Source organism: Cibotium barometz, chromosome 12, assembly GCF_041138505.1.
Source record: "Cibotium barometz isolate CiBa-2024 chromosome 12, ASM4113850v1, whole genome shotgun sequence".
Classification (NCBI taxonomy): domain Eukaryota; kingdom Viridiplantae; phylum Streptophyta; class Polypodiopsida; order Cyatheales; family Cibotiaceae; genus Cibotium; species Cibotium barometz.
In genome coordinates, this window is record NC_141057.1 from 35,833,845 (window position 1) to 35,859,511 (window position 25,667).

The 25,667-nt window shown below is 41.7% G+C and overlaps 1 protein-coding gene across 5 annotated transcripts in view; it reads right to left on the minus strand.

The window, feature by feature from the left end:
* Window positions 1-676: 676 nt before the first annotated feature.
* Window positions 677-25,667, minus strand: part of LOC147633358 (uncharacterized) — a 29,839-nt gene continuing 4,848 nt past the window's right edge. For 2 of the 5 annotated variants that reach the window (XM_086806425.1, XM_086806424.1), the window contains exons 3-21: window positions 21,996-22,070; window positions 21,794-21,899; window positions 21,379-21,452; window positions 21,169-21,258; window positions 20,523-20,591; window positions 20,341-20,405; window positions 20,098-20,185; window positions 19,779-19,868; window positions 19,464-19,548; window positions 15,139-15,271; window positions 14,908-14,980; window positions 14,210-14,287; window positions 13,941-14,074; window positions 13,748-13,850; window positions 13,530-13,588; window positions 6,232-6,322; window positions 6,035-6,143; window positions 5,547-5,784; window positions 677-1,119 (exon numbers count right to left, since the gene is read on the minus strand). In XM_086806425.1, coding sequence (XP_086662551.1) covers window positions 1,116-1,119; window positions 5,547-5,784; window positions 6,035-6,143; window positions 6,232-6,322; window positions 13,530-13,588; window positions 13,748-13,850; window positions 13,941-14,074; window positions 14,210-14,287; window positions 14,908-14,980; window positions 15,139-15,271; window positions 19,464-19,548; window positions 19,779-19,868; window positions 20,098-20,185; window positions 20,341-20,405; window positions 20,523-20,591; window positions 21,169-21,258; window positions 21,379-21,452; window positions 21,794-21,899; window positions 21,996-22,070 — 1,764 coding nt within the window. In that variant the 3' untranslated portion in view covers window positions 677-1,115. Of the gene's footprint in view, window positions 1,123-5,546; window positions 5,785-6,034; window positions 6,144-6,231; window positions 6,323-13,529; window positions 13,589-13,747; window positions 13,851-13,940; window positions 14,075-14,209; window positions 14,288-14,907; window positions 14,981-15,138; window positions 15,272-19,463; window positions 19,549-19,778; window positions 19,869-20,097; window positions 20,186-20,340; window positions 20,406-20,522; window positions 20,592-21,168; window positions 21,259-21,378; window positions 21,453-21,793; window positions 21,900-21,995; window positions 22,071-25,667 lie in introns of all 5 variants that reach the window. The other 3 variants (XM_086806423.1, XM_086806422.1, XM_086806426.1) reach the window with 2 other exon arrangements.

The following is a 25,667-nucleotide window of genomic DNA, read 5'->3' on the forward strand; positions in this document are numbered from 1 at the left end:
ATACCTTACTGAAATCAGCTCTCTCTCTCTCTCTCAAGAAAACCATTGACTAATGCAAGGTTACTTGCCTTACCTTAGGGAGGGATCTTACAAGAAAGTACATCTTAAATAAGGAATAAACCTTTTATGTCACTCTATTTATCGCACCTACTCTTAGTCATAGACAAATCTCTATTGACAACACTTTGTGCTAGTGCTTGGAGGGGGGACTTCTTCTCAATTTCTCATATGGCTATGGCTTATAAACTTTTTCCCTAGTATCTTCCACTGAAGGCATGCCTTAAAAGGGTTTTTTAAATCAAGATAACTTTGTGCTAGAGCTTGGGGGGACTCCTCATCAATAGATTCTCTTATGGCTATGGTTGTTAAAAGTTTACCTTCATATCTTCCAGTGAAGCATGCCTTACAAGGATTTTTTAAATCATGATAACTTTGTGAACATTAGCATGGATAAAAACCAACTATGTGCTTCCATCCAAAGTGAACTTGGCATGTGGAGCATGATGGATACCATGTGTAGTGCCCATGTAGTGGGGGGGGATGGATGCATCTTTCCCAAAACTAGTTGTCTAGCCACTCCATCTCATAACATGGCATCCATGTCCATGTCCAATATGGCTTGCAAAAGAAATAGTTATAATTTACCTATGAAAATTTTATAATAACTTAAGAAGAATTTTGGGGTTGAAATCTTCAATAATATCATCATAACTTAAGAAGAAATTTTGGGGTTGCTATACATAATCTTCAATAATATCATCATAACTTAAGAAGAAATTTTGGGATATGTCTTCATAAGTTAAGAAGAAATTTTAGCATGCTATACATACATCTTCAATAATATCATCATCAATTTGTGTTGTGTTTGGACCTCAGTTGTGGCAGCCCCATCCATAGTAGAGATAAGAGGCATATGCACAAAGATTAGGCACGTCATCGTCAAGCAGAAACTCACAAGAGGCTACTAGGATGGACAAGGCCTCATCTTCTCTAAGATTGAAGATCTTCTCCACAACATCTGTTGATGAAAATTTCGGCCTTTGCAAGAAACACATTAGCCTACCCCTTGTGCTTTGGATTTCTCCATTCATCTTTCAGCTTGTGAAACCAACCCTTTAGCTACTAGAAACAAAAATCAAGGTGAGCATCAACAAAACAAACATCACTCAGTAACTATTATGTCCTAACATCATTAACCTTTCTAGCAATGATTTTGAGATTTTCATTTTCTATCTCCATTGCACCCATTGGGATAAAGTGCTCCCTAACATCATTAGCCTTTCTAGCAGTAATTTAAAACTTGCATTTTCTATCTTCGTTGCACCCATTAGGATAAAATTCTCATGCACATTTCCATCACTTATTCATAGAAACATGTTCCCATAGTTCCATATGGCATTGAGCTCAATAGGTGTATCTATTTCTTCATTGGGACTCAAAGGGTATCCAATTAACACCTTTCTCCATCCAATGCTCATAATAGAGACACACACTGTGCATAAACAAGTAATGAAACTTGAAAATACCACTCTGCACAAGTATACATCACCCTTGAGTACCCCATATCTGTCTCATCCCAACCATCTCTTCAACATATCCTTAGTAATAGTTTTGTAAAATGAACATGCATGGGCTAGATGTGGATTGATTACTCAAAAAAGGTAAACAAAAACATACACGAACAAACCAAGAGAGTCCTACCTTGTAGCTTTGGAGAACTTTAAAGATTGCGGATATCAGTTGAAATCTTGGCCTTCAAGGCTTCCCCAGACCATTGATCAGGGATTGGCCATTCTATAGAATCCAAATAAGGTTTTGCATGTAGCTCTAGCCTACCATACTTATTTGTTTTGGTTGGGACTAGGTACAAAAATTCATAAAAGAAGGGTTTGGATATAACTCTAGCCTACCATACCTATTTGTAACATGGAAGGCCTCAAAATTCCCTGTTAAGCTCTTGATGGGCTGACCTTCAACCAAGTTTAAGGGAAACCTTCAACCAAGTTTAAGGGAAATATAACTCCACATGCCGAACTCGATGGGGGCATATGGCACTAGGCTGCATGAAGACCCAGGAGCCAAATAACACAGAGCCAGCACAAGATTCAAATCTTGTGCAATGTACACATCTTGTGCACACTTGCAAGTAGACCACATTTCTTTGGACTTGTTCAAACCGATGAGACTTCCCTTCCAGTGGTTTTCAACTACCCCTCGTTCTCAAACTTGATGGGGGCATACGGCACTTTGCATGAAGACCCAGGAGCTTTTTTTAAATGTATGTTTCTCCCTTCCAATGTCCATTGTCATCTTTGACATTATGCACAAAAACTGAAGAGATGGAGTCCTTAGGGCATCTTGTGGAGCCTATAAAAGACATGATGGGCTAGGGAAAAGAGCTTGAAGAAGAAAGCTTTGAATCTTCCCTAACCCTAAAATCAAACAAGTGAATGGAAAAAATGTACTTCATCTTGGCGTTTACAGTGATTGTCAAACCACTCAATAGATTGTTGGTGGAATTTGTGTGGGGCTTTTTCATCTTGGAGTTTACAATGAGTCCAAAACCACTCTATGGATTATTGGTAGAATTTGTGTGGAGCAAGGAGTGCAATGAGTCATTTCAAAAGCTAAAACAAGCCTTGGTCAAGGAACCCACCCAACTAGGAAGTGGAACTCCATGTACATATTAATGCTTCAAAGTTTGCCAATCCCCATGACATAAGTTAGAGCAATAAGGGCGAAGAAGCTCTTAACACCAAACATTCATTTGCAGCTGATCTCATGGAAAAGATTCGGCCTGTAAAAGTAACCCATAGGTACAGATAAGATGAGATAATCTCCACTTGGGCTCCTATGTATGAGAAAGATAGGCTAGATGTGACCCGCTATGATGTGTTAAGACCATGACCTTGGTTTTAGCGAGATTGATCGTGACATCTCTCTCATCACAAAACCTCTAGAGTGCATCCAAATGTCTCTGCAATCCCTCTACAAAGGCTGTGATCAGAACAATGTCATCTAATAGAATGGCACCACACCATGAGCCAGTCGTGAGCGTGCATCACAAAGATCTCATCAATATACAAAATAGTGTAGTAAAGAGTGAGCAGCCATGTTTGATCCCAATAGTGCTGTAGATGTGGAAATTGCCCCAACAAGAGTGACCAAGGCATAGAGTTAAAAGGCTCTGCAAAAATTCACAAAGCAGCAATATACATGATGTTTTTCTGACCTCACCTCCTCTATGATGGCCAGTAGGGTAAATATGTGATGAAGTGTGGAGTAGTTTCTCATGACGCCTGGTAACCCCGATGTTCTATATCCAAGCCTATCTGTCAACTCTAATATTGATCCATAACTCTTGGCCATTGTATGGTCAATCATCATAGTCCTATAATCATTTGGATCCATGGGGTCTTCTGCTTTATGGACGGGGACAATGGTCTTCGTGGTCCATGCAAGGAGAAAGCCTTCATAGAGGACCCTATGCAAGATTTCTAGGAGAACGGGGGCTAATATATGATGTCCATGTGCGAAATGCTCTGCACATAGATCTTCATGCTCTTTCGCCCTACCATTTACATACCATTATGCACCTTAAATAGAACCCTTTTGAAATTGACAGTGTTGAAGAGGATAGATGATGTGGGGCATGGGATGTCTGACATATGAGTTGTGGCCTGAAGGACATTATAAAGCTATCATGCATATGCTTCCCAAAGAAGAGGATTGGTGATGGGTGTTGGGGTTTTCATTTCCTCCAAAATACACCATTCATTCGAGTTATCCTCGGTCAAAAAGAGATGGTATAACTCATGTTTGTGTTTAGCTAGGAATGCACGATTCTTCGTACGGGTCAAAAGAAGGAAGAGCTGGTATAACTCCTCTTTGTGTTTGGCTAGGAATGCTTCCTGATGTGGGTCAAAGAACGCTGAGATCAACCCATGTAGAGTTGAAGTCGTGTGTTCCTGCATTCATTGCCATACCACCCATTTTGTTGCTGAGATCTTGTGGGGGTTTTAGTCGTGGAGCACGTTGTATGAGGGAAGCTAGCATGAGCAGAGTCCTGAATAACGGAGGAGAGTTGTGATGTAAGTGTGGAATTGAGCAATGCAAGATCTAGTGTTAAAGTACAACATGATACATAATCTTTATAGATGGAGTCAAGAACACGACGGAAATGAATACGTGTGGAATGGAAAACCGAGGTGGATATGGTGGGGGGGCAAGAGATGGTGAAATTGAGATAAGTATGGTCAGCTCCTAAGGGTAGGGGTGGAATAACATAAGAGCACGATACCCCATCAAATAATTGATGGTACTAGAGCCTCCCTATAGAAAAAGCATGTAAGAGAGGTATGAAGAGAGAGAGAGAGAGAGAGAGAGAGAGAGAGAGAGGACCCAGGAACATAATTGGGCAACATAAATGCAATCTCTAAGAAAAAGGCCAGCAATCATGTAGCCCAGCATTGTGACTGGAGGAGAGGAGGTCCCAAGTTCAAATCTCCACAAACCCCGTTAGTACTGTGGCCGCTTTACACAACCTAAGACCACAAACACCTGTGGGTGGGAAGACTAAACTGCCTTCAGGTGGGTACCAAACATTGTGACTACAAGGATCTAGTCATGGAAATAAAAGCTCTCAACAAATGTGTCCCCCTTTTTTTTAATCCATTCAATAAGTATGCCAATACACAAGGAAGCTGTATTGCAAAGGTGACCCAAGACTCATATGGTACAAGGTTGGACGGAGAGAGAGAGAGAGAGAGAGAGAGAGAGAGAGAGTGTGTGTGTGTGTGTGTGTGTTCTATTAAGGTCGGGCCAGAGGGGGAGGGGGCGGAGAAGGGGGAGAGGGAGAGGGAGAGGGGGAGGGGGAGAGGGAGATACAACTACGCTAAAAGATGTATAGGGTACCTCTAAAAGATAAAGTAAGTGTACCAATGCGTCATGGAGTCAAGAGTTATACCATTCATTATAGACAGATAGGGTTACATGATTGTCTGTCTATCTTTTGCCGTGATCAAAAAAGGGTGTTGTGAAAAGGGTGTTGTGCGGTTGGACATATCTCACATTGATAACAATGTCTAGTAGTGGATCTGATGTGTGTGTGTGTGTGTGTGTGTGTGTGAGAGAGAGAGAGAGAGAGGATATGGTGTCTAAGAGAGAGTATTTAATAAATTCCATATAAATTTATTTTGCTAAGATCATCATTCAGGCTGTTAGAACTTAAAGAAATACTTTTTTTTACAAAAGCTTGAGAAAGCTATCTCTATGTTCTCTTTAGTCTACACAAAACCAACCCTTTCTCTCACAAATACAGCCCTCGCCCAAGCAGCACCAAGGTCTGAACCTACCCCCAACCCTCTTACAAGTTGGTTTAAATCTCCAATCGTATCACGGGAGATCTCCAGACATATCATCGGAGGTAATATATTGGTGAATATGAAAAGGAAAAGGGGGAACAAAAAGGAGGCCAAGAAAAGGGAGAGATCACCCCTGCCCCTGAGAGAAAGCCAACAAAAGGGAGATGAGAAAAAGGTGCTCACTTCATGCTGTTTGAAAGTATCCTCCTCTTCAAGAGCTGTCGCATGGCCAGAGTCCTCCCTCTGCAGCTATTAGCCAGCTTGAACCTCCTCTTTCTCACATTGCTTTCCCACGTCAGCTTCATTGTCCCTTCCAAGGTTCCAGCCGGACACCCATGATGTGAAAGCTCCACGTTAAAATCGGTTGTCCCCTCTCTCTTGACTGCAGCCACTGCACCTGCTAATGGAATCACCCCATATCCTACCAACACCACAGAAAATTCAAAAAAATCACATCATCTCTTTACGGTAATCAATGGGGTTGAGATTATTACACACAGCATTGTTTTGTTTTGGTTTTTTTTTTTAATCTTGGCTTGAAAGTAAATGCACACATGTTATCACCCACACACACACGTGCCATTGCTCGCACAGGGTCGAGCCCACAACCTTGGGACTCTCGAACTCCATTCTGACCGCGACACTAACACGCGATCTCGTTTTGAACTCACCAAGTGTGTCATCTGGCGATGTATAGTCGTAGTCTGTGACGCGAACCATGAGGTACTCCTTTTCTAAGCGCTGTATTGCTAAGGTATTCAAGACTAATGTTGGCAGGTCCTGCAAAGTACCCTCTTTTGTCGGAATTTTCATCGCTCTCAAATCATCTCAAAATTTGCTTCATTTTATGGGAAAAACTTAGTATTACCTTAAGAGCGTTCCATACAGGGTTCAGGTTCTGGAATCTCACTTTAGTATGGGCTTCTTCAAATAGGTTGGGGCCAACAAATGAAACGTACCTGGTACAGCAAGTCAAAACAAGCATTTCTAAACTCACTATACAACAGCCATGCTGCCAATCAATACAATTAGTACTTTATATATCTACATTTTTTTGGATTAGTTAGTCTTCTTGCTTTGATCTTCTCTCCCTTGGCTGGCTGCTCCAAAAGACTCATAGAAGACATGTAAAATGGGCAGAGATGGGCTCATAGTTGCATTCCATACCTGTACTCATCCGATGTGTACCTTCAATACTTTCCGTACCACTCCATACGTACCATACCCCGTATGGATAAGGTCTTCGTGCCAAATATGAGGTTCAATGAACAACACTTATTTGGCCCGTTTTTTAATTATTTTAGTCAGCGGTTGCTATTTTTGTATGGATGCTAGATATTTCTTATTTTACATACATACATGTATGTATGTATGTTATATATATATATATATATATATATATGTGTGTGTGTGTGTGTGTGTGTGTGTGTGTGTGTGTGTGTGTGTGTGTAGTAAAAAACGTGAACGTACTTAAAGTACTTATCTTGATGCGTACTTTACGTACACGTACCATACCGCACCGTACCTAAAGTACTCAACCACTATGGATGGGCTCCTATTTATAGCAAAAGTAGGCCGACTAAATAGGCTTGCATTAATTTGCATTCACAGAGCCTTTTTTGACCCTTTCTAGATTAGGGCTCAACATGGCTGATACTTTCTGCAAAACCCTAGACCTAACATGTTCGTAGCCTAATAGATACGTGCAACCAATGAGTGAGAACGATACATGTGACATCCCCTCCTGCTTATCTTGGAGCAAAGGCAAGGGTGATCATTCCTGATGCTCCACCTAGATTTGGATATGGATTGATGCTGTTCATGCTATTACTACAACTCAACATCTCGATAGGGAACTTGAATTGCAGTTGCAATTGTAGCTGGTTCTTGTTTTCTCCCTCTAGAATTTACTGCTTGACTTGCGAAAATATGGTATATCAAAATTGTGTGATGCACATCTGGACAAAGGTCTATGTTAAAACCGGCATTGGAACGAGTATTATTTAACACATCCTCTTACATTAGGTCCTCCTGTGTGCACTCAATTGTTGAAAGCTCTTTCTCAACCATCATGGAGAGTCTTGACAAGATATCTTCTCTAGATACCACTAATTGGACTGAAGGTTGACTCTTTAGTACTGTAATCTGTTGGATCTTTGTTGTTTATGTTGCCACCAACTTTGGGCATTGAATATCTGCCATTTCTTTAGAAATGAACGGCAGCACCTCCTCTTGATCAATCACCAGCCCAAACCCTCAAAAAACTTATGTACCATGAAAATATCCATTTATTGAGGAACGCCCCTCCTAATGAATTTTAACCCTTGGTGCTCTCTCATTTTGTTCGAATCTACGAAAATGTATCCCTATAAAAACACCATGTAAGCATACTATCTTAGAAAGAGAAGTTTTAAAAGCTCCCATAAGAGGGCATGAGAGAAGGAAGAGAAGGAACAGGGTAGGTAGATGGATCATGGAGCATGAAAAGGTTGCAATCATAGTGACTTACATTTCTTGGAAGTGTAGCGCATAAGAAAGGGTTGAAATCAGTGGTTTGTTACTCAATCTCATGGCTACAACTTTGGGAGTATAAAAATGGCTTGCCAGCATATGTTTGTAAGCGTTTATGTAAGCTTACAAAAGTTTTCGCCCTACAAAGATCTAGAGCACCAAAAACATCATAATACCTAAGAAAAACATAAAAATGTGTTTTGGGCCATATAAAAGGGGTTGTCATGCAACTATATCTTAAATAGCCTCACAGACTAGGGCTCACAACATGGTCTTTTTTTTTTTGCTAACCCTAATCGTAAGTAGTAGCTTAGCCCTGATTTTGATTGGCAACCTAGCATGGCACATGCATCCAATGAGTGAGGACAATGCATGATCCATGTGATGCTACATGGTGACAATGGATACCATCCCCCTCCAAAATAGAATGCAAAGCAACCTAGCATAGCACATGCATCCTATGAGTGAGGACAATGCGTGATCCGTGTGATGCTACATGGTGAGAATGGATACCATCCTCCTCCAAAATAGAATGCAAAGCAACCATAGTACCAAATGTCTAACAAAGGGCATCTCACGAGGGTACCAACTAGGTTATCCAATTAGATCTTCTCAACCTCTACACCCAGTTTGGACTCCCCTTTCCTTCAACTCTCTCATGAGGACACCAACTGGGTTATCCGGTTAGATCTTCTCAGCCTCTTATCACACCAGTGTTCGAAAAAAACCGGGTTTAGTGTAATTTGCACCTGCAACTTCTGAAAATTACCTTCAAATTTTTAACTTGAAGGTACAAAAACCTGCAAAATTTGGGAAATTTTAGAAGGAAAACCTCCAAAATTTGAGAAATTCTCTAATTAATAATTTCCCAAATTTCTAATGAAGGTTTTTAACTTTTTGGCAAAATTATTTTTTTCGAACACTGTATCACACCTTCAGAACTCCCACCAAAGATCTCATGCTCACTGAGGGTGGATTCATCCAGCAACCGGGCTACCTGAGTATTCACATGTCCCAAGCCATGCGGATTGCGATTGGCCAGAGATGGGTTTCATCCCACCGCCTGAGAGTGGAGATACGGAGAGCTAAGCATGTCTTCAAAATCGGGGAGCTCATACGGAGACCCAGGGAGGAGAGGATATGCCGATTATGCCACACACAGGTTGAGATAGAGGAGCATTACATATGTCAATGCCCCATATACCATGAGATCTGCGGGAGGTTTCAATGTCTGTTTCATGAGGGGCTTGGCCCACTTTCTTGGATCATTGACTTCGCATACCAGTGCTGTCTAGGGCTCTTCTTGCTCGAGCTCCACAAACACAGGGACACGTTCTTGAGACAGCTTAGGCACCAGCCACCCCGCCCCTTCCCTCGCCAGCCAACCATCACCAACTTGTTCCCAAGAGGAGGACACCCCCGCAATGGACCCATGGACACACCTCGGGCTGTTGCGGACCCACCTCACCCGAGAGAAGTTACCTTGGACTAGGCATGCGCACTCCAGAGTGCCCAACACCCACGGCCCATCGGACGACGACAGCCACGATTCACTCACCAGCTCTAGATCCAGGACATGCTCCATCGCCATCAGGCTACCTTTCCACGTAACGTAGCTGAGGGAGACCTCTAGGCCATACTCATTAGTCCCATGCTTGATATATTGGAGAGTGGTATACCATCTATTGGGGGATGATGCTCCTCTCATGTTTCATATACCTAGATGAATCCAGGAACATGCCTAGATTCACCTTTGAGGAACGTGCATATTATATACTCATGGTAATCAACCCACAAGACTATATAACTATCAACTCCATTATGCATAGTATGGACTAGATACTACGACATCCCCACTAACGTCATCAGTGCCCAATAGTGGGTGTAGAACTCTGTATCAAGATATGCTCACACACACTCCTCTCATGTTTCATGTTCCTTGTATCCATGATGAGATTTTCATGTACATTTTTGTACCACTCCAACAGAGAGTTTTGATTTGTTCTATTTTATTTTCAGTTCCATGATGAGATATGCCATGGACATTATTGTATCACGTGGGTCTATAGTAGACACACAGAGAGCCAGTGGGACCAGAGCCACCTAGACAGAGAGCCCTCACAAATTTTTTTAGAGCCAGCACTGTAACCCCACCAGCCTCTACTCCCCCATCTACAGGCCTACCTGGCAAACCACCATCCAGAGGAGTCACCCTGGACAGAGCCATTGCCATCTGTAGAGCGAGACGCCCACGACCATGAGGATCGCGTCCACGACTCCCTCACCATCGGCAGATTCAAGCCATCATTGCCCGCCACCGGAGGAGTTTACCGCAACGATTCAGTGGTTCAGCTTTCAGCTCTTAGCTCTCTTAGGATGTTACTATTTTCATTCTTTCTTTCAAATTTGTTATGATGAGAAATCATCATCATCAGTTGTACCTTGTTTTGGTCTCATAGGCCAATTCGGCCTTTAGGAGACGTTAATATATCTTTCTTTCTTTCTTTCTTTCTTCCCACGATAGAATTTCCTTTTTTGCATTAGAAAGCAGACACAGCTGCTTGGGCTGGCATGCTGTTACGACCCTGTGTTTTCCTCTGGACAATATGCAGGTGGGCACGGGGGCACGATGGACAGTGTGAATGGCATTGTTTTGGAATTGAGAAGGAAACCCATGTGTGGACAGCCCCAAGTGTGAAGGGGATAAAAAGAATTAAAGTATAAAGGTTTTTATAACCTTTGGGACAAAAGGATTTAAGTTTACAAGGTTTTATAACCTAAGATGATTTAAAATAATAAAGGATGCGCTTTTTGGGCTATTGCTTTTAGTTTTTGGAGAAAAGCGGGCTGAGGCGCCTCCTTATTAAGGGGAAGGGTGGTGGAGTTGACGGTGTGTGGTGTGTGCAGGCGCTTCTTCTCCTTGTATGGCTGGTCACCAGAGAGCACAAGCGACACATAGAGCTTCAGCGCATGACCTTTTATGGGCTTTTCTTGGCAACAGGCTGGTGGGCTGCACTGCAGCATGCACAGGCGTGTTCTTTTGTGCAATAGGAGCTGGGCCGCAGCCAGGGATTGCAGTATACGTGGGCGCACAGAGGGGCTGGCTTTTTCATGATGAGCAGTCTCTAGGCGGCGCTCACGGGCTGAACAGCAGACTGGACTACGCTTTCTCTTTCTCTTTGGGGGAAGGCGGCGCAGGGTTGCAGGCTGCTCTGCAGAAGGTGGTGCACAGAGCTGCAGGCAGAGTTTCGCTCTCTCTCTCTCTCTCTTTTGGAAAGGGGTGAACTGCCACAGGATTGAATAGAAGCACACACGTGGGAACAACCGGCGGCCACCGATCTCTCTCTCTCTCTCTCTCATAGTGGATTGCAAGCCTTGTTGAACAGATTGGGATACAGAAGATCAAGCTAAGATGCACAAGAGGATGTTCATGGAAGAGATGTATTGTTCCTCTTCATCTTGAACTTATGTGTATTCCTTAAGTGAAAGGCTGCGCAGATGTAAACAGGGCTGCAGGTGGCGCCTGGGGCTGTTGTGGTTGGCGACTGACTCCTCTATTCAGGCCGGCATCGTCATCATCACCTTCATGGAAGGGTTTCCATAACAGAGGTTGCAGAGAGCTTCAAAGGTCTTCTTGGCTATATGCTCTTGAGGACACCTTGGCCATGGCTTCCTCCCACGCATGTGTGGGCGAGCGGTTGCATGTGTGTGTGCGCCTGTAGGTGCACGTGCACGTGGGCATGTTGCTGCCTACTGTTCTGTGGCCGCGTTGGTGGGGCTGTTGTGTGCCTGTGGTCGTACGGCCACGCCACGTGATGTTGTTGTAGAGCTTCTGCTGTTGTGGCTTGTTGTACGACAGCCTGTAGGCTGGTTTCACCTCCTAATGAAGAGAGAGAGCAAGGGTGCTATGAAAAGTGCCTTTGGAAAGCCAGGTTGAGTTGAAAACTTGGATCTTGGGACACATCCAAGGTAGACTTGCAAGCGAGCAAGGGCGCCATGAGAGGTGCCGGCTAGCGAGTCTTGAGCCTTGAGTGTGTACAAGGCCCTCGAACACTTAGCTTGAAGGCTTTTTGAAGACAAAGATCAAGGGTTAAGGCTTTGCGAATGGCCTTTGATGAAGAAGACATGGGATAAGGCTTGCTAAGCACTCATTTGGAAGACCTGGGTGAAACTACAAGGGATCCTGTTGGTGGAGGATTCTACAAGTTGTACTTTGTACTCAAATTTGATCAAGTAAAGAAATACCGCAAGGGGCGCCACTGCGATTTGGGGCCAATCGGTGTCCGTGTATTGTTTGCAGGAGCACTCTAGCTCCCCCTGTTTGTTTTCCTTTTCCAGGTCCTCAAAGGTGTTGAAGTGTTTTGTGTGCGAGTGTTTGTTTCACAGCCCGTCAAGTTTTTGAAGGCCGGTTTCACATGCTGACTGGTAGGCTTGTTGCTTTGTGGTCATTGCTGCTGCAGGGTGGTGGGTGATGCTCTGATTCAGCCCTTCTCGGTAGCTGTTAGATCTCTGCGGGCATTATGCAAGCTGCTCATGGCGCCAGCAAAAGCAACAGCCTCATGGCCCAGCCGCACTCAGCCTGCAGCTGGAAAAGTGGCTGCTGCCAACACAGATTTTAGGCGGTAAGAAGCCCACACGCTAGTGTTTGACACAAGCCCGGCCTATGACTCTTGACGGACAGTGATTGCGCTAACATCCTACCAATATTCACGTATAGTAAGCTACATCACACACCTGCACAATCATCCATCTCCCATGCTTAAATAATCCAGCATTTTTAAGCCCAACAGAAAGCAATTTCGCAACAACGACAATAGATTCCAATCAGAAACATAACACCTGTACAAACGGCCAACGCTTTCATTGATGATGTTGATCTCTCATGCTAGAATTCCCTCATCTTCTTTGCGTCAGACCAGCTCTCATACCAACCAAAATGCCCCTGACAGGACTTGGCTTTAGATTACTCAACTTTATAGCAGAGTAGAATCGCTCTTTCACCGAAGAATCCCGAATAGACCACTAAAGCTCACCACCCAACGCAGAGTTGGACAAGCCCACCCCCAAGCAATCCGGTTAAAGGAATCCACACAATTGGCTAACTAGAACCGAGAAAACATCTGCATCCCATACTACGAACAGTCCCACCTAAAGGTGACATTGGATCCGCCGCTAGCCACTACTAAGCTCATGATCAAGAGTCTCTGCCAGTAATGTAGAAATGTGGAAATAAAGCCAAGCACCCACTTAGTGTGTGCATGGCCAAGTCAAATGAGTCAGAGTAAAACTGGTGATTTGGAGAGCATGCAGCAGCATCAGGCAGCCTTCTTTTGCATTTGAAGCCTGGGCCCTTTCCTCACCCAAGGGGATGGCAGCATCAGTTACAAACCCCCAATGTGGCTATTCCTCCTCCCCCTAACGTAGCGTCCTTCCAAGAACGGCCAGCCATGGAGGGAGCCCTACTCTTTTTCCTTCTTTGTATAATTTTACCTCCTCCTTAGAAGGTTGTAGTCTGCTCATGAGCAGACATTCTGCTTTCTACTAGTAGAAGGATCTTTTCTTTGGGAGGGGGGTGGGGGGGGAAGTGAATGAAATCTAGTCTACAGGGTATTCAAAAAGCCACATTAAGCTGAAGCTTTACAAAAATCAACTTACGGATCAGAATATCCACTTATGTCCGATGCTCGCAAATTTTTCGCCCGTAGCGCTGTAAACTAAGAAAAATATGTAGAACACTAAAAATTAATTCACTTAAAAAAAAGGAAGCCGTGCAATGTGAACAAGTCAAAAATTGTGCAAGAAAACAAATGTTGGCTCCAAAAAATTAAGGTTTAACTGTTGATGAAATGCTATGATTTTATTCCAAGGCTTACCCGAACATGCCACCGTTTGTTATCCTCATCCAGATGATCCAGGGAATTGCAAGGTAAAGCATAGGCTATTAATGTGAAGGTTGCTGCTACAGGTTTGTGATCACTGCCACCATTGAAGGTATTAACATTAGCATTCACATGGTGTAATGTAGATGGTCTAGAAAACATCAAGAAAGGTGTAAACAAAACATGCCTAGTTGAAATGCTGGGAGCCGATGTATAGGAGAGCTGATCCACACTACAACCAGGGAGTGAAGACCAAAGGATTCTATCACACCACGCGGGCATTCGTTTCGGATCATATACATCTTCTGCATCTCTTTTCATCTTTTTTCATAATAGGCACCATCATCCCCACCATTAAAGTAAAATCAAAGTTTCCAACATTAGGAATTTGTTCGATCATGTTTCCCCACAACAGCAAAGTGAAGATATGAGAGCCCCAGAAACGATGCCCTTTACCTTGAATGTTGGAGGGAATGTTATCTGTCCCTCTTTGAATGCATAGAGGACTCTTTTTGCTTCTTGTTCTTTACGAAGCTGTTTAAATTCAAAACAGGTACACACGTGTGTGTGTGTATTTATTTATATCTATATTTATACACAGTTTTTCTTCTAGGGAAGGTGACCCTGAATAACGTTATATATATATATATGTGTGTGTGTATATATATATATATATGTATATATATATATATATATATATACCTAGATGAATCCAGGAACATGCCCAAATTCATCTTTATATATGTGTATGTATACATATATACATATATATATGTGTGTGTATATATACATATATATATATGTGTATATATATACGCCTACACATACGTGCACGCACACTTGCGCACATGTATGTCACATGTGTGTGGGTACATACATATACAAATTGTTGTATACATACACATACATTATGTCTATGTATATGTGTACATACGTGTATATATGTATACATACACATACATTATGTCTATGTATGTGTGTGTACATACGTGTATATATGTATACATACATGCATATACAGACACACACATGCATGCACACACACATACATATATAAGTATGTATGTACATAAAGTCGAATTGTCGTTTGGTCTCAGACCTTTTTGCACCTAGGTAATGAAAGCTTTTGTGCTCTATGACATTGGCGTCATTACCTCATCAAGCTCAAGTAATGTGTGGAACTTTTTCTGTTGAATTTGATTGACTACGGTGTCCCAAGAAGTTGTCCTGTGAAACAACATAAAACACTCTAAACAGCCACACACAAATCGACCAATGTTTGAGAACAGCTATTCATATCAGAATGTTAACTCATATCATTAACTTGAGTTGCTGATGGAAAATTGAAAGAGAAAAAAGAGTGGAGAAGAGACTCTGTGCCTTACTCTGGAGTCAAGTGCTTCTCCTCAGCTGCTCCAAAATTGAGTCTATAATTCAAATCACCCAGCCAAAACACATGGTGGAATTGATTCAAAATATCCATGTTTTGATTATTGATGCGTACGTTCCCGACAATTTCTGTCAGCATGAGAGGAAACTGATCATTACAAAAGATTGCTGTGACCGCTGATCTTTATTTTCAATCCACAGATTTTATTAGAGCATGAAAAAAAAATGAAGCATTTAGTTCACGAAAAAGACCACGGATCAGGTCAGCTTACTGTTAACTTGCTCTAGGCTAGCAAAATTTTTTTTTTGAGATTGTCTATGGACAAATGGGCTGCCATACATACCTAGCTCCATATCTCAAGACCTCTTCCCTACTGTAGGAAAGGGAGCTATGCGATGTATGTCCTTTGGAAGACGTAACCTTCCACCTATGCAAACCCAGGCCTTAATACTATTGAAGGGGGTTTTGAACAGCACTTGGCCTTATACTAACTTGAATGACATCTGACAATAATTGATCTTCAGAAAACCCTATAAGAAAATATGACTTGTGCATTCACACAAACAGCAGAATCTTGCACAAGACAAAGAACTTACAGCACGAGAGATGGAAAACAATACTGAATAACTACTGGAAACTGAATTACAAACAGATGGCGTCTCGCACCCGTGCACTCTGGCAAGAAGCTTTGATGGGGATCAAGGTAGACTCTGAGACAGAGAATGTCACTCACTTGCAAGGGTGCACAACGCAGTGAAGATAGACCTCAAGTGATGATCTCAAGATGACAAAGGAGGTTGCCAAACATGTCTATATATTGCACCTAGGGTTGGTCATATCATAGGTCAGCTGGCCCATGTTGGCCACCCTATGACTGGTCCTGATGGACTGAACTGACCACATCACTCAACTCGGATAATATTAGACTAAACGAGAAACCATAGGTCTTGTTGCAGCTTCCATGCCCATCCAAGGTCATCTGGGCGCCGATTTGTGGGCCCTACAACTCGAGGACAGATCTCTTATCTGTGGTCTATCAGTCCACACATGCCAACTTGAGTGTCTAAATTGGGGTCTGAGCATGCTCAACACAAAATGGCTTCTCTTCATATAGTGGCCCTTACAAAATAGAGCGACCCAATACCCACATAGTAACAATGACAAGGATGAAGCATTCAAATTTCATTTCCAACAAACCCCCTTCAATGCCCACCCATAGGTGAGCTACCGCTTTGATCCAACGTTGAGTTGATGAAGATGCCTCACCAACAGATCTCTCCCAAGAGTCTTTGTGAACACAATTCTCCATTGTCGAGCTCGACCTCTCCATCCATGATCAGCTCTTAAGAGCCTTTGTGAACATATCCGCACAATTCTCCATTGTTGGGGACAATAGACTAGCCGGACCTCTCTGTCCATGATCAGCTCGGGCATAAAGTGACACTGTATCTCAGAGTGCTTGTGCAAGCATGGAACACTGGTTCTTTGCAATTGCCATGCAACTTTGATTGTCGCACAACATGTGACACCCTTGCAAGTAAGTGGTGGTCGATTTTTGTGGGTTGTGTTTGGAAAGCCAGGTTTGGGCCAGGTTTAGGTGCCCAAAAATACCCAATCAAGGGACCAATGGATGGGAAACCCTTCAGGCAAGCATTTGGAGTGTTTTTGGACATTATTTTGTAGCTCAAAAAGGGAACTGGAATGGTTTTGCTATTTAAAGAGGGATTCGGTTCCTCATTTACCATCTCATCTCATGGTTTCTGGAGTACACAGTCAAGAGAAATCACTTAAGGGCTGATTGGAGGTGCTGGAAATAAATCTGGAGCAAGGATTTGGATTGAGCATTGGGATCTAACAGCAGCATTAGGGCTGAAGATCAGATATCTACATTTTCAGTATCATTTTTATACTTGGAATTGAGTACTCTTGTATCTCATTTTCTTGTACATAGTTATACATTAGTTTAGATAGTGTGTTGTATGTGTAGTCTATCTATCTATCTCTTCTCTTCTTCTTTTTCAACTGGCCTTATGCCCAAGATCCTTCCTTAGCTATTGTTATCTATGGCCCGTAGGTTTGAACCCACAACTTCCTGGTCCTAGACAAGCACCTTTACCATTTGAGCTATCACCTCATTGGCCTCTTCTCTATTATTCACTTGCACACTAGGCACATGTCTACCACACACAACAAATCTATTAGCTTCTCTTGCATAGCTTCATGTCTCCCAAAATTTTCCTCAACTAGAGAGCTTCACATGAAGCAAAGCAAGCTACCTATACTCAGCCTCTATAGAAGAAAGGGCCACTATAGGCTATTTCTTACTACTCCATGAGGTAACTCCAGACCCAAGTGAAAAACAATAACCAAAAACTGATTTTCTGCTATCACAATCTCCTGCCCAATCCGAGTCACAATATCTAGTTAAGGTGTTGCACGAGGTATAAGTGAGGTCGTATTGCAGTGTATTGCAGATGCATAGTCACAAGAAACATTTCGAGGTTTCGGAGGTTTCGGAGGGTTCTTTTTCGAAAGGTTTCGTCCATCGCTAAAAAAACCCCATGCTTCAAAAAATTATATTCACACACATTTTTTGGTGAAACCACTGTCAAATCTATTTATACTTGAGAACCCTCAAAGCAAGAGGCTCTCATTAAAGTACATCTAAAAACGGTGGAAAAACACTTCATAGTTCTACTGATCAATCTGTTGCAACTCAAAGCTGTCATGCAATGACTGATGCAACGATCAACGGAAGTATACATACTTGTCGATCCGAGGTTGTGCAAACACATAATTACGATCCAACCATATTGTCCATATAGCCCAATATCTCGCCCATGCAAAGAAAAGAGCATACTCCTGCAGTCTCAAAGGATATCTTCCAAAGTGTAGTGCACAAGCAAATCAAACTCCCCACAAGCTTCATGTACTCCTTCACATCCACAAATAGAGAAGTATCTTCTCTAGACAATTTAACATCAACCTCCATAGGGTTCCAACTAACTTGCACTCGGCCATACCAAATGCCTTCAGTATTTCTCCTACGCACTTCTGTTCAGAAAGGAAGATACAATCCGTCTCCTACCAAACCTCTATTCCCAAACAAAAGTTGTAAAGCCCAAGGTCTATTATTTCAAACTCTGAACTCGTCAACGGCTTTGTCTGCAAGATCTTCTCATCGTGATTCCCCATCAAAATGAGATCTTTTACTTTAAGGACTATGATCATGTATCTGCCCTACTCAGAAACATAAAGATTCGCATCTGATGACATGCGTATGTTGCATCACCTTCGCAATAGGATGCGTTAAATATTGATTTATTGCATGAGGATGTAATGCATGGTGATGTACAGCAGAGTGTGCAGGCAGATGAGTGAGATGTACATGCCTTGCAGCACCTTGGTGATGATGTTCATGTTGACGATGATGTCTTATGCTCCTCGATTGCCATCACACCCGATAACTTTCTGCCCCTTAAAGGGGCAGTGCAAATCTATGAGAGGTGCCAAACTAGATCTGGCGTCATGTTTTTTGCCTCTTTACCATGAGAGTTGTCTCATGGAATGCGCAGGGCCTTGGTGGTGTCTTTCCTCACCCCGGGACCAGCTCATCAGGAACCAGCTTCACCCTGCAATTATGGATGGTCCCATGGATATTTTGCTTGTGCATGAGCATAAGCTTGATGCCGGCCAGTGCACTAGATCTGGCAAGCTTTTATCTAGGCACACTTTTTTGGTCTCCTGCAGATGGAACTAAACGTGGAGTATGTACTTCATTAACTTGGGCACTTGATTGCCCCAGGCACTTCAAAGTCAGACCATTGCCCTGTAGTTTTGTGCATCAGAGATCTGGGGAGCCAGAACTCTCCTCCCTGAGTACACATACGAGAGTCTCTTTACTCAGATGCAGAGATATCGTGGCAGGTGATGGATGTTTGGAGAGCTTGTGGTTGACTCTAGGCAAAGACTTTCTCTTACCTTGTGTGCTTTGCAAAGGGAACTAGCGAAACACCCTCATGCCTAGTGGATCTCAGATGCATTATGCACCGTTAGGGCTGAGTTGCAGGACTCTTTTGAGCAGTGTGCAAAGTTTCAATATCGTGCACAGAAGGCATTCAGGATTCAGCTGTAACAGGAATTTCTTTGCTACCCATGGCCTCTCCCGTGATAGGGAATGTGTTAGACAGTGAAAAGAGGGGGTCACACAAGAAGGCATGTTGTAAAGGTAAAGAAGGAATTCCAGGCCTGCATCCAAAGACAGAAATGCAATGCTACAAAAGCAACGTCAAGGATCAACCTTATGCTTTGAAAAAGTACCTCTGTAATTTCCATTTCTGACCTCACATTGCCCAACATGAGCAGCAAAATGGCAATTTACAAAGCACAAAGCTGTATCCCAAAACTGCACCAACGTTTCAAACAATATTTCGCAGTTAGAAAAGAAAAGAAAAGGGCAAGAAAATGGTGATTGTGAAAGATCTTGGGGCTTGGATCTGAGCTTAATAATTCCACAATATTGGGGTGGTGATTTTGGGGACGGGGGGCTGCCGGGGCTGGGGGGGGGGGGGGGGGGGGGGGAGGAATGAGTTTAAGATGCATTTTCCCGTGCAGGCTGGAAAATGCAATCCAAACCTTGAGAGCAATACAAATTCCACCCTTGTTTGGGATCACATGTCCAACTCCTGTTGCTTCACTCCCACTATGGACTTCAGATATTGCTTTCTGCAGTATTCCCAGATTCAATGAGGTGCTGAAGCAGAATTTGTGTGTGCAGCTATGTGTGTAGCACATGTACTATCTATGTATGTAAACACACATATGTATATACATTCATATTTAACACATACATACATATATACATACATGTAATGTACACATTGATGCATACATACATACATAGCTGAACTAATTGTCTAAGCGACAAAGAAAAGGATTAATCAAGAGTCCTTGCCTCCACATCAATGTGAACAAACACAGCCAATCGCATCTGACCCCTTGAAAGTCCATGAACAAGTTTGTAATGAGAGCCAAGGACAGATCTACAGAAATTTCAAACATAAGCATGATCATGTCACAAAAGACAATCGAATACATTGATAAAAGACAGACATTTCTTTCAAAACCAACTGCTACTGCACAGCTTTGCATATAATCAACTACCCGTAGCAGAGAGCCACGAGGGATCGTCCCTTACTTGAGGGTAGCCATCCAGTCTTTTGAGCAGTCAGTATGTGGTGCACGAGCCTGATATTCGCATTCCTTCAATACCAAAAAAAACAGAATCTTTTCAAGTGGCATCCTCATGGAACCAAATCCAACATTCTGAAGCTAACAGCAGTGAAATTTGAGATATTTATACGGTTTTGAGGAGTCTGCCTGAGCTCCAATAGCCACAATATCATATGGTGAAGTGGTGGTGGAAAGCCATGAAGACAGATTATCCCCCTGCACAAACCAAAAAATGAAGCCGTAAAACTGATCCTCCGTTCTTTTACCAATACAACAATGGAAAATTTTCCTAAAAAGAAAAACAACTAAAGAAAATTGCTCCAAAGAAAGTTTCTCACTAGGCCTGCCCCTGTGCAATTCCATCTTCATTGTCTTGTCTTCACAGTGACATGTCTTTCATAAAACTAGATGCTTTTCCTTTTCTCTAAGAAGCAAAAAGCAAGGTTTCACTCTTGGTACCACCATGCAAAGGCAGGCTAAAAAACAAGCAAGTGCATGCTACAAGCTCTACATCCCTTTGAAATGATGCTTTTTATTAGGACCAGCTCATTAAAGAGAAAAAGGCCTCCCATTGGACGCAGAGATAAATCATGCAACTTCTCCTATTTAGAGCTTAACATTGGCTCAATTTGACAACTTATTCAGTTGTGGAGCAAGTACCCTGAACCATTTAAGAAGTACATGGGTACATAGGTGGATGTGTTATGGTCTCTCTCATGACTTCACTCAGCTTCTATTTGCTTGAAAATAAAAACGCATGAACCAGAGTTGTTATCCAGAGGGAGTAGCATACCGGCGGAGCATTGCCAACATTCCAAGTACCAACAAACACATGTAGCTTTTGCTCTGGCTTTGCTACTCCTGCTGCAATCTGCATCAAGACCTGGCACACAGAACAAAGCTAGATTATGAGTTTGGTCACACATCAGTGGGCACCATTGTGCATGAATTAACACCAGCAGATCTCTATCAAAAATGCATGAATTGCATAGAAAGTATATACCTTTCCTGGAAACACCTTTCTTCCATCTTTTGAATACAGTTCATACCACTCTGATTTCAGATCAGCCGGCTCCTCTGGGACAAAAAGAAAACCAATTAAGAATCTACTAGATCTCAGTGTGGTGCCCTATTCTTTCTTTTTCTTGGTTGGGAGGAGGGGGGGCGGGGGGAGTTGGGGGGTTGGGGAGATATATATATTAATAAGTAAATCACGTTACATCATTACATCTTTTGAGAAAAATAAGGTAAAGCCAAAATAACAGGACTTTGTAGCACCAGGGGAGATGCTGTAGCTTCGTGGAATGAGATTGAGAGTCATAGGAGTTAGATGATGGGGCCTATGAAGTGCTATTCTAGAGGTGCCCACTGGTTGCAAAGTGATTTTTTCCACAAGTCAAAGGCTGCTGACTCCTCACCTTGGGGTTCTTGTAACAAATTGGCAATTGCAATATGTTTGCATTGTCCAAGTGACTCCGTTCCAAACAAGCCTTTTCCATACACTTGCACTGACAATACTGAGCTCTGCACAGCCAAGTGGAACACAACAGAGTGAACTGGCATTTTTATTTTGAGTTAGTTTTTACAAGAGTTGAGTGTTAACAGACAAAGTGTCTCAACCTTAACATCTTTCACATCGAATGTAAAGCTTTGATTGATGATCAAAACACCGTGTTCATCTGTCTTCCCTTTTATCTGCACATGAGTCAAGATGCAAACTGTTGATTAGAAACAAGACCTTACCCACACGTGTGTGCATGTGCGTATGCAAGCTTGTAGCACTAGGAGATTCCATCCAGTGCTACAAGCCTGCATATGCACATGCACATAGAAGGATTAATCCTCAATCTGCCCAAGAGCCAGGCTATAGACACCCAGATCCTCTGTGCTCCTCTGCACTACCATAAGCAATGACACACTGTCTCGGATGGAGCTGACCATCTAGGACAAGTGGGGTCCACAGCTCCAGATGTCCAAGAATGCTATCCTGTTCTTGCATAGCTGTGGTGCTGCCCTGGAGGCACTCCCATCAGCCACAGAGAATGTCAATGAGGTTTCTTCAATGGCATGGATGGACTCTGCAGGAGGGGTAGTTCAAATTTGTCCTCTCCATGGTCTCAAGACACTAGGCCAAACCAAATCTACTCAAGTAACATGACATGAGCGTCAATTCCTAGTCACAAAAGGCTAATCCGGAGCAAATGGATCATTGGATAACTCGAAGCTGACAATGCTACTAGTACCAGAGGTAAGCAACCACTGTCCCAAAGAGTTATCCCGAAACCAAAAGTATCTTTCATTTGACTACCATGCTTTCATCTTAATGTCCTCTATAAATCTAGTTAGGAAAAAACCACAAAACTAGGAAACCCCAGAACCTACTATTGAAGCCTGAACCAAGTGGAACACAACAGTAGTCTCTTCCCAAACAAGACAAGAACCAATCTTTCAATCTGTACTTCGTCACCTCGGAAGTCTAACTTTCCAAACAGACATCGGAAAGTCTTGGAAATGAAAGGAACAACTGTTCCAACAGACCTGGATATGACTCAAGCTAGCATCTATCATAATTGTCTGTATCAAAAGTAAAGTATCTATCCCTCAAAAATATTGAGATAGCCTTGTGTTTGTAGATGCAGAGTCTGAATAAAGCCTTGACAATCTGACGTAGCTCCGAAACATGCAATGGATCATGGCGTCCCATACCACCATGATACACCCCATACCCGTGCTACGATTACTACAAAACACCAGTTTGTGGATCTGTCGTGATCTATCAAAAACAATAAATGCCAATTGTTGACCGTGTGCCCTCCAGCTCCTACAGATGTGTAAGTTATCCTTTCAGTCCCCAGTGATCATTCCCTTTTCAGAATGCAAAAATGCATTGTTTTTTCTTAATTTTGGCCTAGAGAGAAAAAATATTCTAGAGAGGAAATAAAAATTTGAAATATTTTTGGATAAGTATTTTCTTCCAGCCAATAGGAAGTGATCTCCTGAAACAGAATTTTAGTCTGAAATTTCTAAGTTGCATTAGATCTAGACGGTGGGTGGACCAAGGAGACCCCTAGTTCAAAGTTCTAACCCTTATTAAATTATTTTAAATTTAAAAATGTGATATCCTTATCCAATAAGGTTGGAAAATAGAATTAAAAGAAAAATGAAAAATTTGGAATTATCCACAAGAAAATAGTAAAGAAAGGCTCACATGAGGTGGAGATTTCATAATCATGAGTTTCTGATATGTAAAGGAGACTTTTTGGAGACCTTTTGACACCTCAAAGAGAGTGGAAAGCATGCTTCAAGAAGGCACCTAGAAGTCCTATCAAACCCCCATTTTTTTATTCAAAAATACTCCAAAAGCATGGGATATTTCATCTCTCATCTCTCCTCTTCCAAACTAGATCAAAAAGTGTGCATAACTAGTCTAAATCTTGTCCAATTTAACCCAAACTGAAGCTGAAAGCCTCTAGATCCTAGTTGGGCTTGGTTGGTGGCCTCCCTCACCTATAAATACAACCCCATTCCTTTGTATTTTCATTCTAGTGTATTCTCATGTTGGTGTTAAGTTCATTTTAATCTATTTCCTTCATCCCTCTTCCTTGCCCCTCCATTGTGAAGCTTTGGTGCTTCACTAAACCTCTTCTTCTCTTGAAGATTACCCTCTTCTCTTGGTGGCCAAGCCTCTTCCTTGAGGGCTACACATCTCCTTTGCAAGATAAAGAATCAAGCTCATATCAAGGGTAAGCCTAAACAATGATGCTTATACTATCTTCTTCTCCTCTACATGCTTTGAAAGCATGAAGATGCATGATTCTCTTCTTGAAGTCTTGTTTATGGATTAAGTAGATGTTTAATCTCTTTCTTAAGCATTAGGAGTTCTTCTTTTCTCTTCTGTATGTTTTGAAAGCTCTCTAATCCATGGTTCTTCTCTTAAACCATGTGGAGTTGGTTTATATGCTAGTCTTTTATGCCTATGGTCATGATTTATGATTAATACTCATGTTTAGAATGAAGATAATCTTTCTTTTTGGTTATGCATCCATGAAGGATGAATCTCCTTCTTCTCTTCTCATGGTTATCTCTTAAATCATGCTTTCTAAATAAAGAAGAAGATTATTTAGTGAAGATGTTAACCCTCTTGCTTATTACTTTATTTTTAAGGTTTATAATGATGTTTAGACGCATTTATGTTTATGCATAAATATTCTAAATGCTAAAAGAAGGATTTTCATTATATTTTTGTGTATACATTCATAGTATGTGTATGCATAAATGTTTAGATGTCAAAAGAGAAATTTTTGTTATATTTTCATAATTATATTCATGCATGTGTATGCATAATTATCTAGATGGCAAAAGAGGACATGTGAATATATTCTTATGTATAAATATTCAAGGTATGCATATGACTAGACATTTTTAGATATCAAAAGTAGTTGTGTGAACATATTTTCATGTGTATATTCATGGTATATCTATACATGAATATTTTTATATCAAAAAGAGGAAGTTTATCACATGTTTATATATGAATATGCATAATTAATTTTAGCATCAAAAGAGAATGTTTCATCATATTTCCATGTATATATTTATGGCATATTGATGCCTAGGTTTATATGGAAAAGAGAATGTTAAGAATATTTTCATGCAAATTATTTTAATGAAATGATGCATGCATATTTATTGAAGGATAATTTAGAAAAGAAATATCCATGTTTAAATTCCATTATTCATGAGTAGAATTATTTATAGTTTTTTTATATCCAAAGTAGAATGAATTTTCATATTATTGGATGTTTATCCATGCGATTAGAATTCACAATTATTTTATGAGATAAATGGAGAAATACCTATAGGAAATAAATCTAAGAATAAATTCAAGCATTTTGGTGCTAGACCATGACCACTTGAAAAAAGTGGGACAGTAAGATGCCTTCCCATCTCTTGAATCGTAAATTAAGCCAAAGACTTGTGACCATTCCCATTTCTTCAGTACGAAGACGGGATACCTGCCTGATTTAGAGAAGTTCCCCTAAGACCTAAAATCGTCTAGAAATAAGTTAGAAATTCGTTTTGATTTGTATTTGATGGATGGATCACCCGAGATACGAGATTCATGATTTTCATTGAGGAAGTCTGGGTTTTGAATGAAAGGTCTTGTGAAACCAATACTAGAGATGTTTTCTCGTGAAATAGCTTTTCATGAGATGAAAACAAACTTAATGGAAAAATCCTACTTACATAGAAACTTTGTTTTTTTGTAAAGGACTGTCTTACGCCAGAATG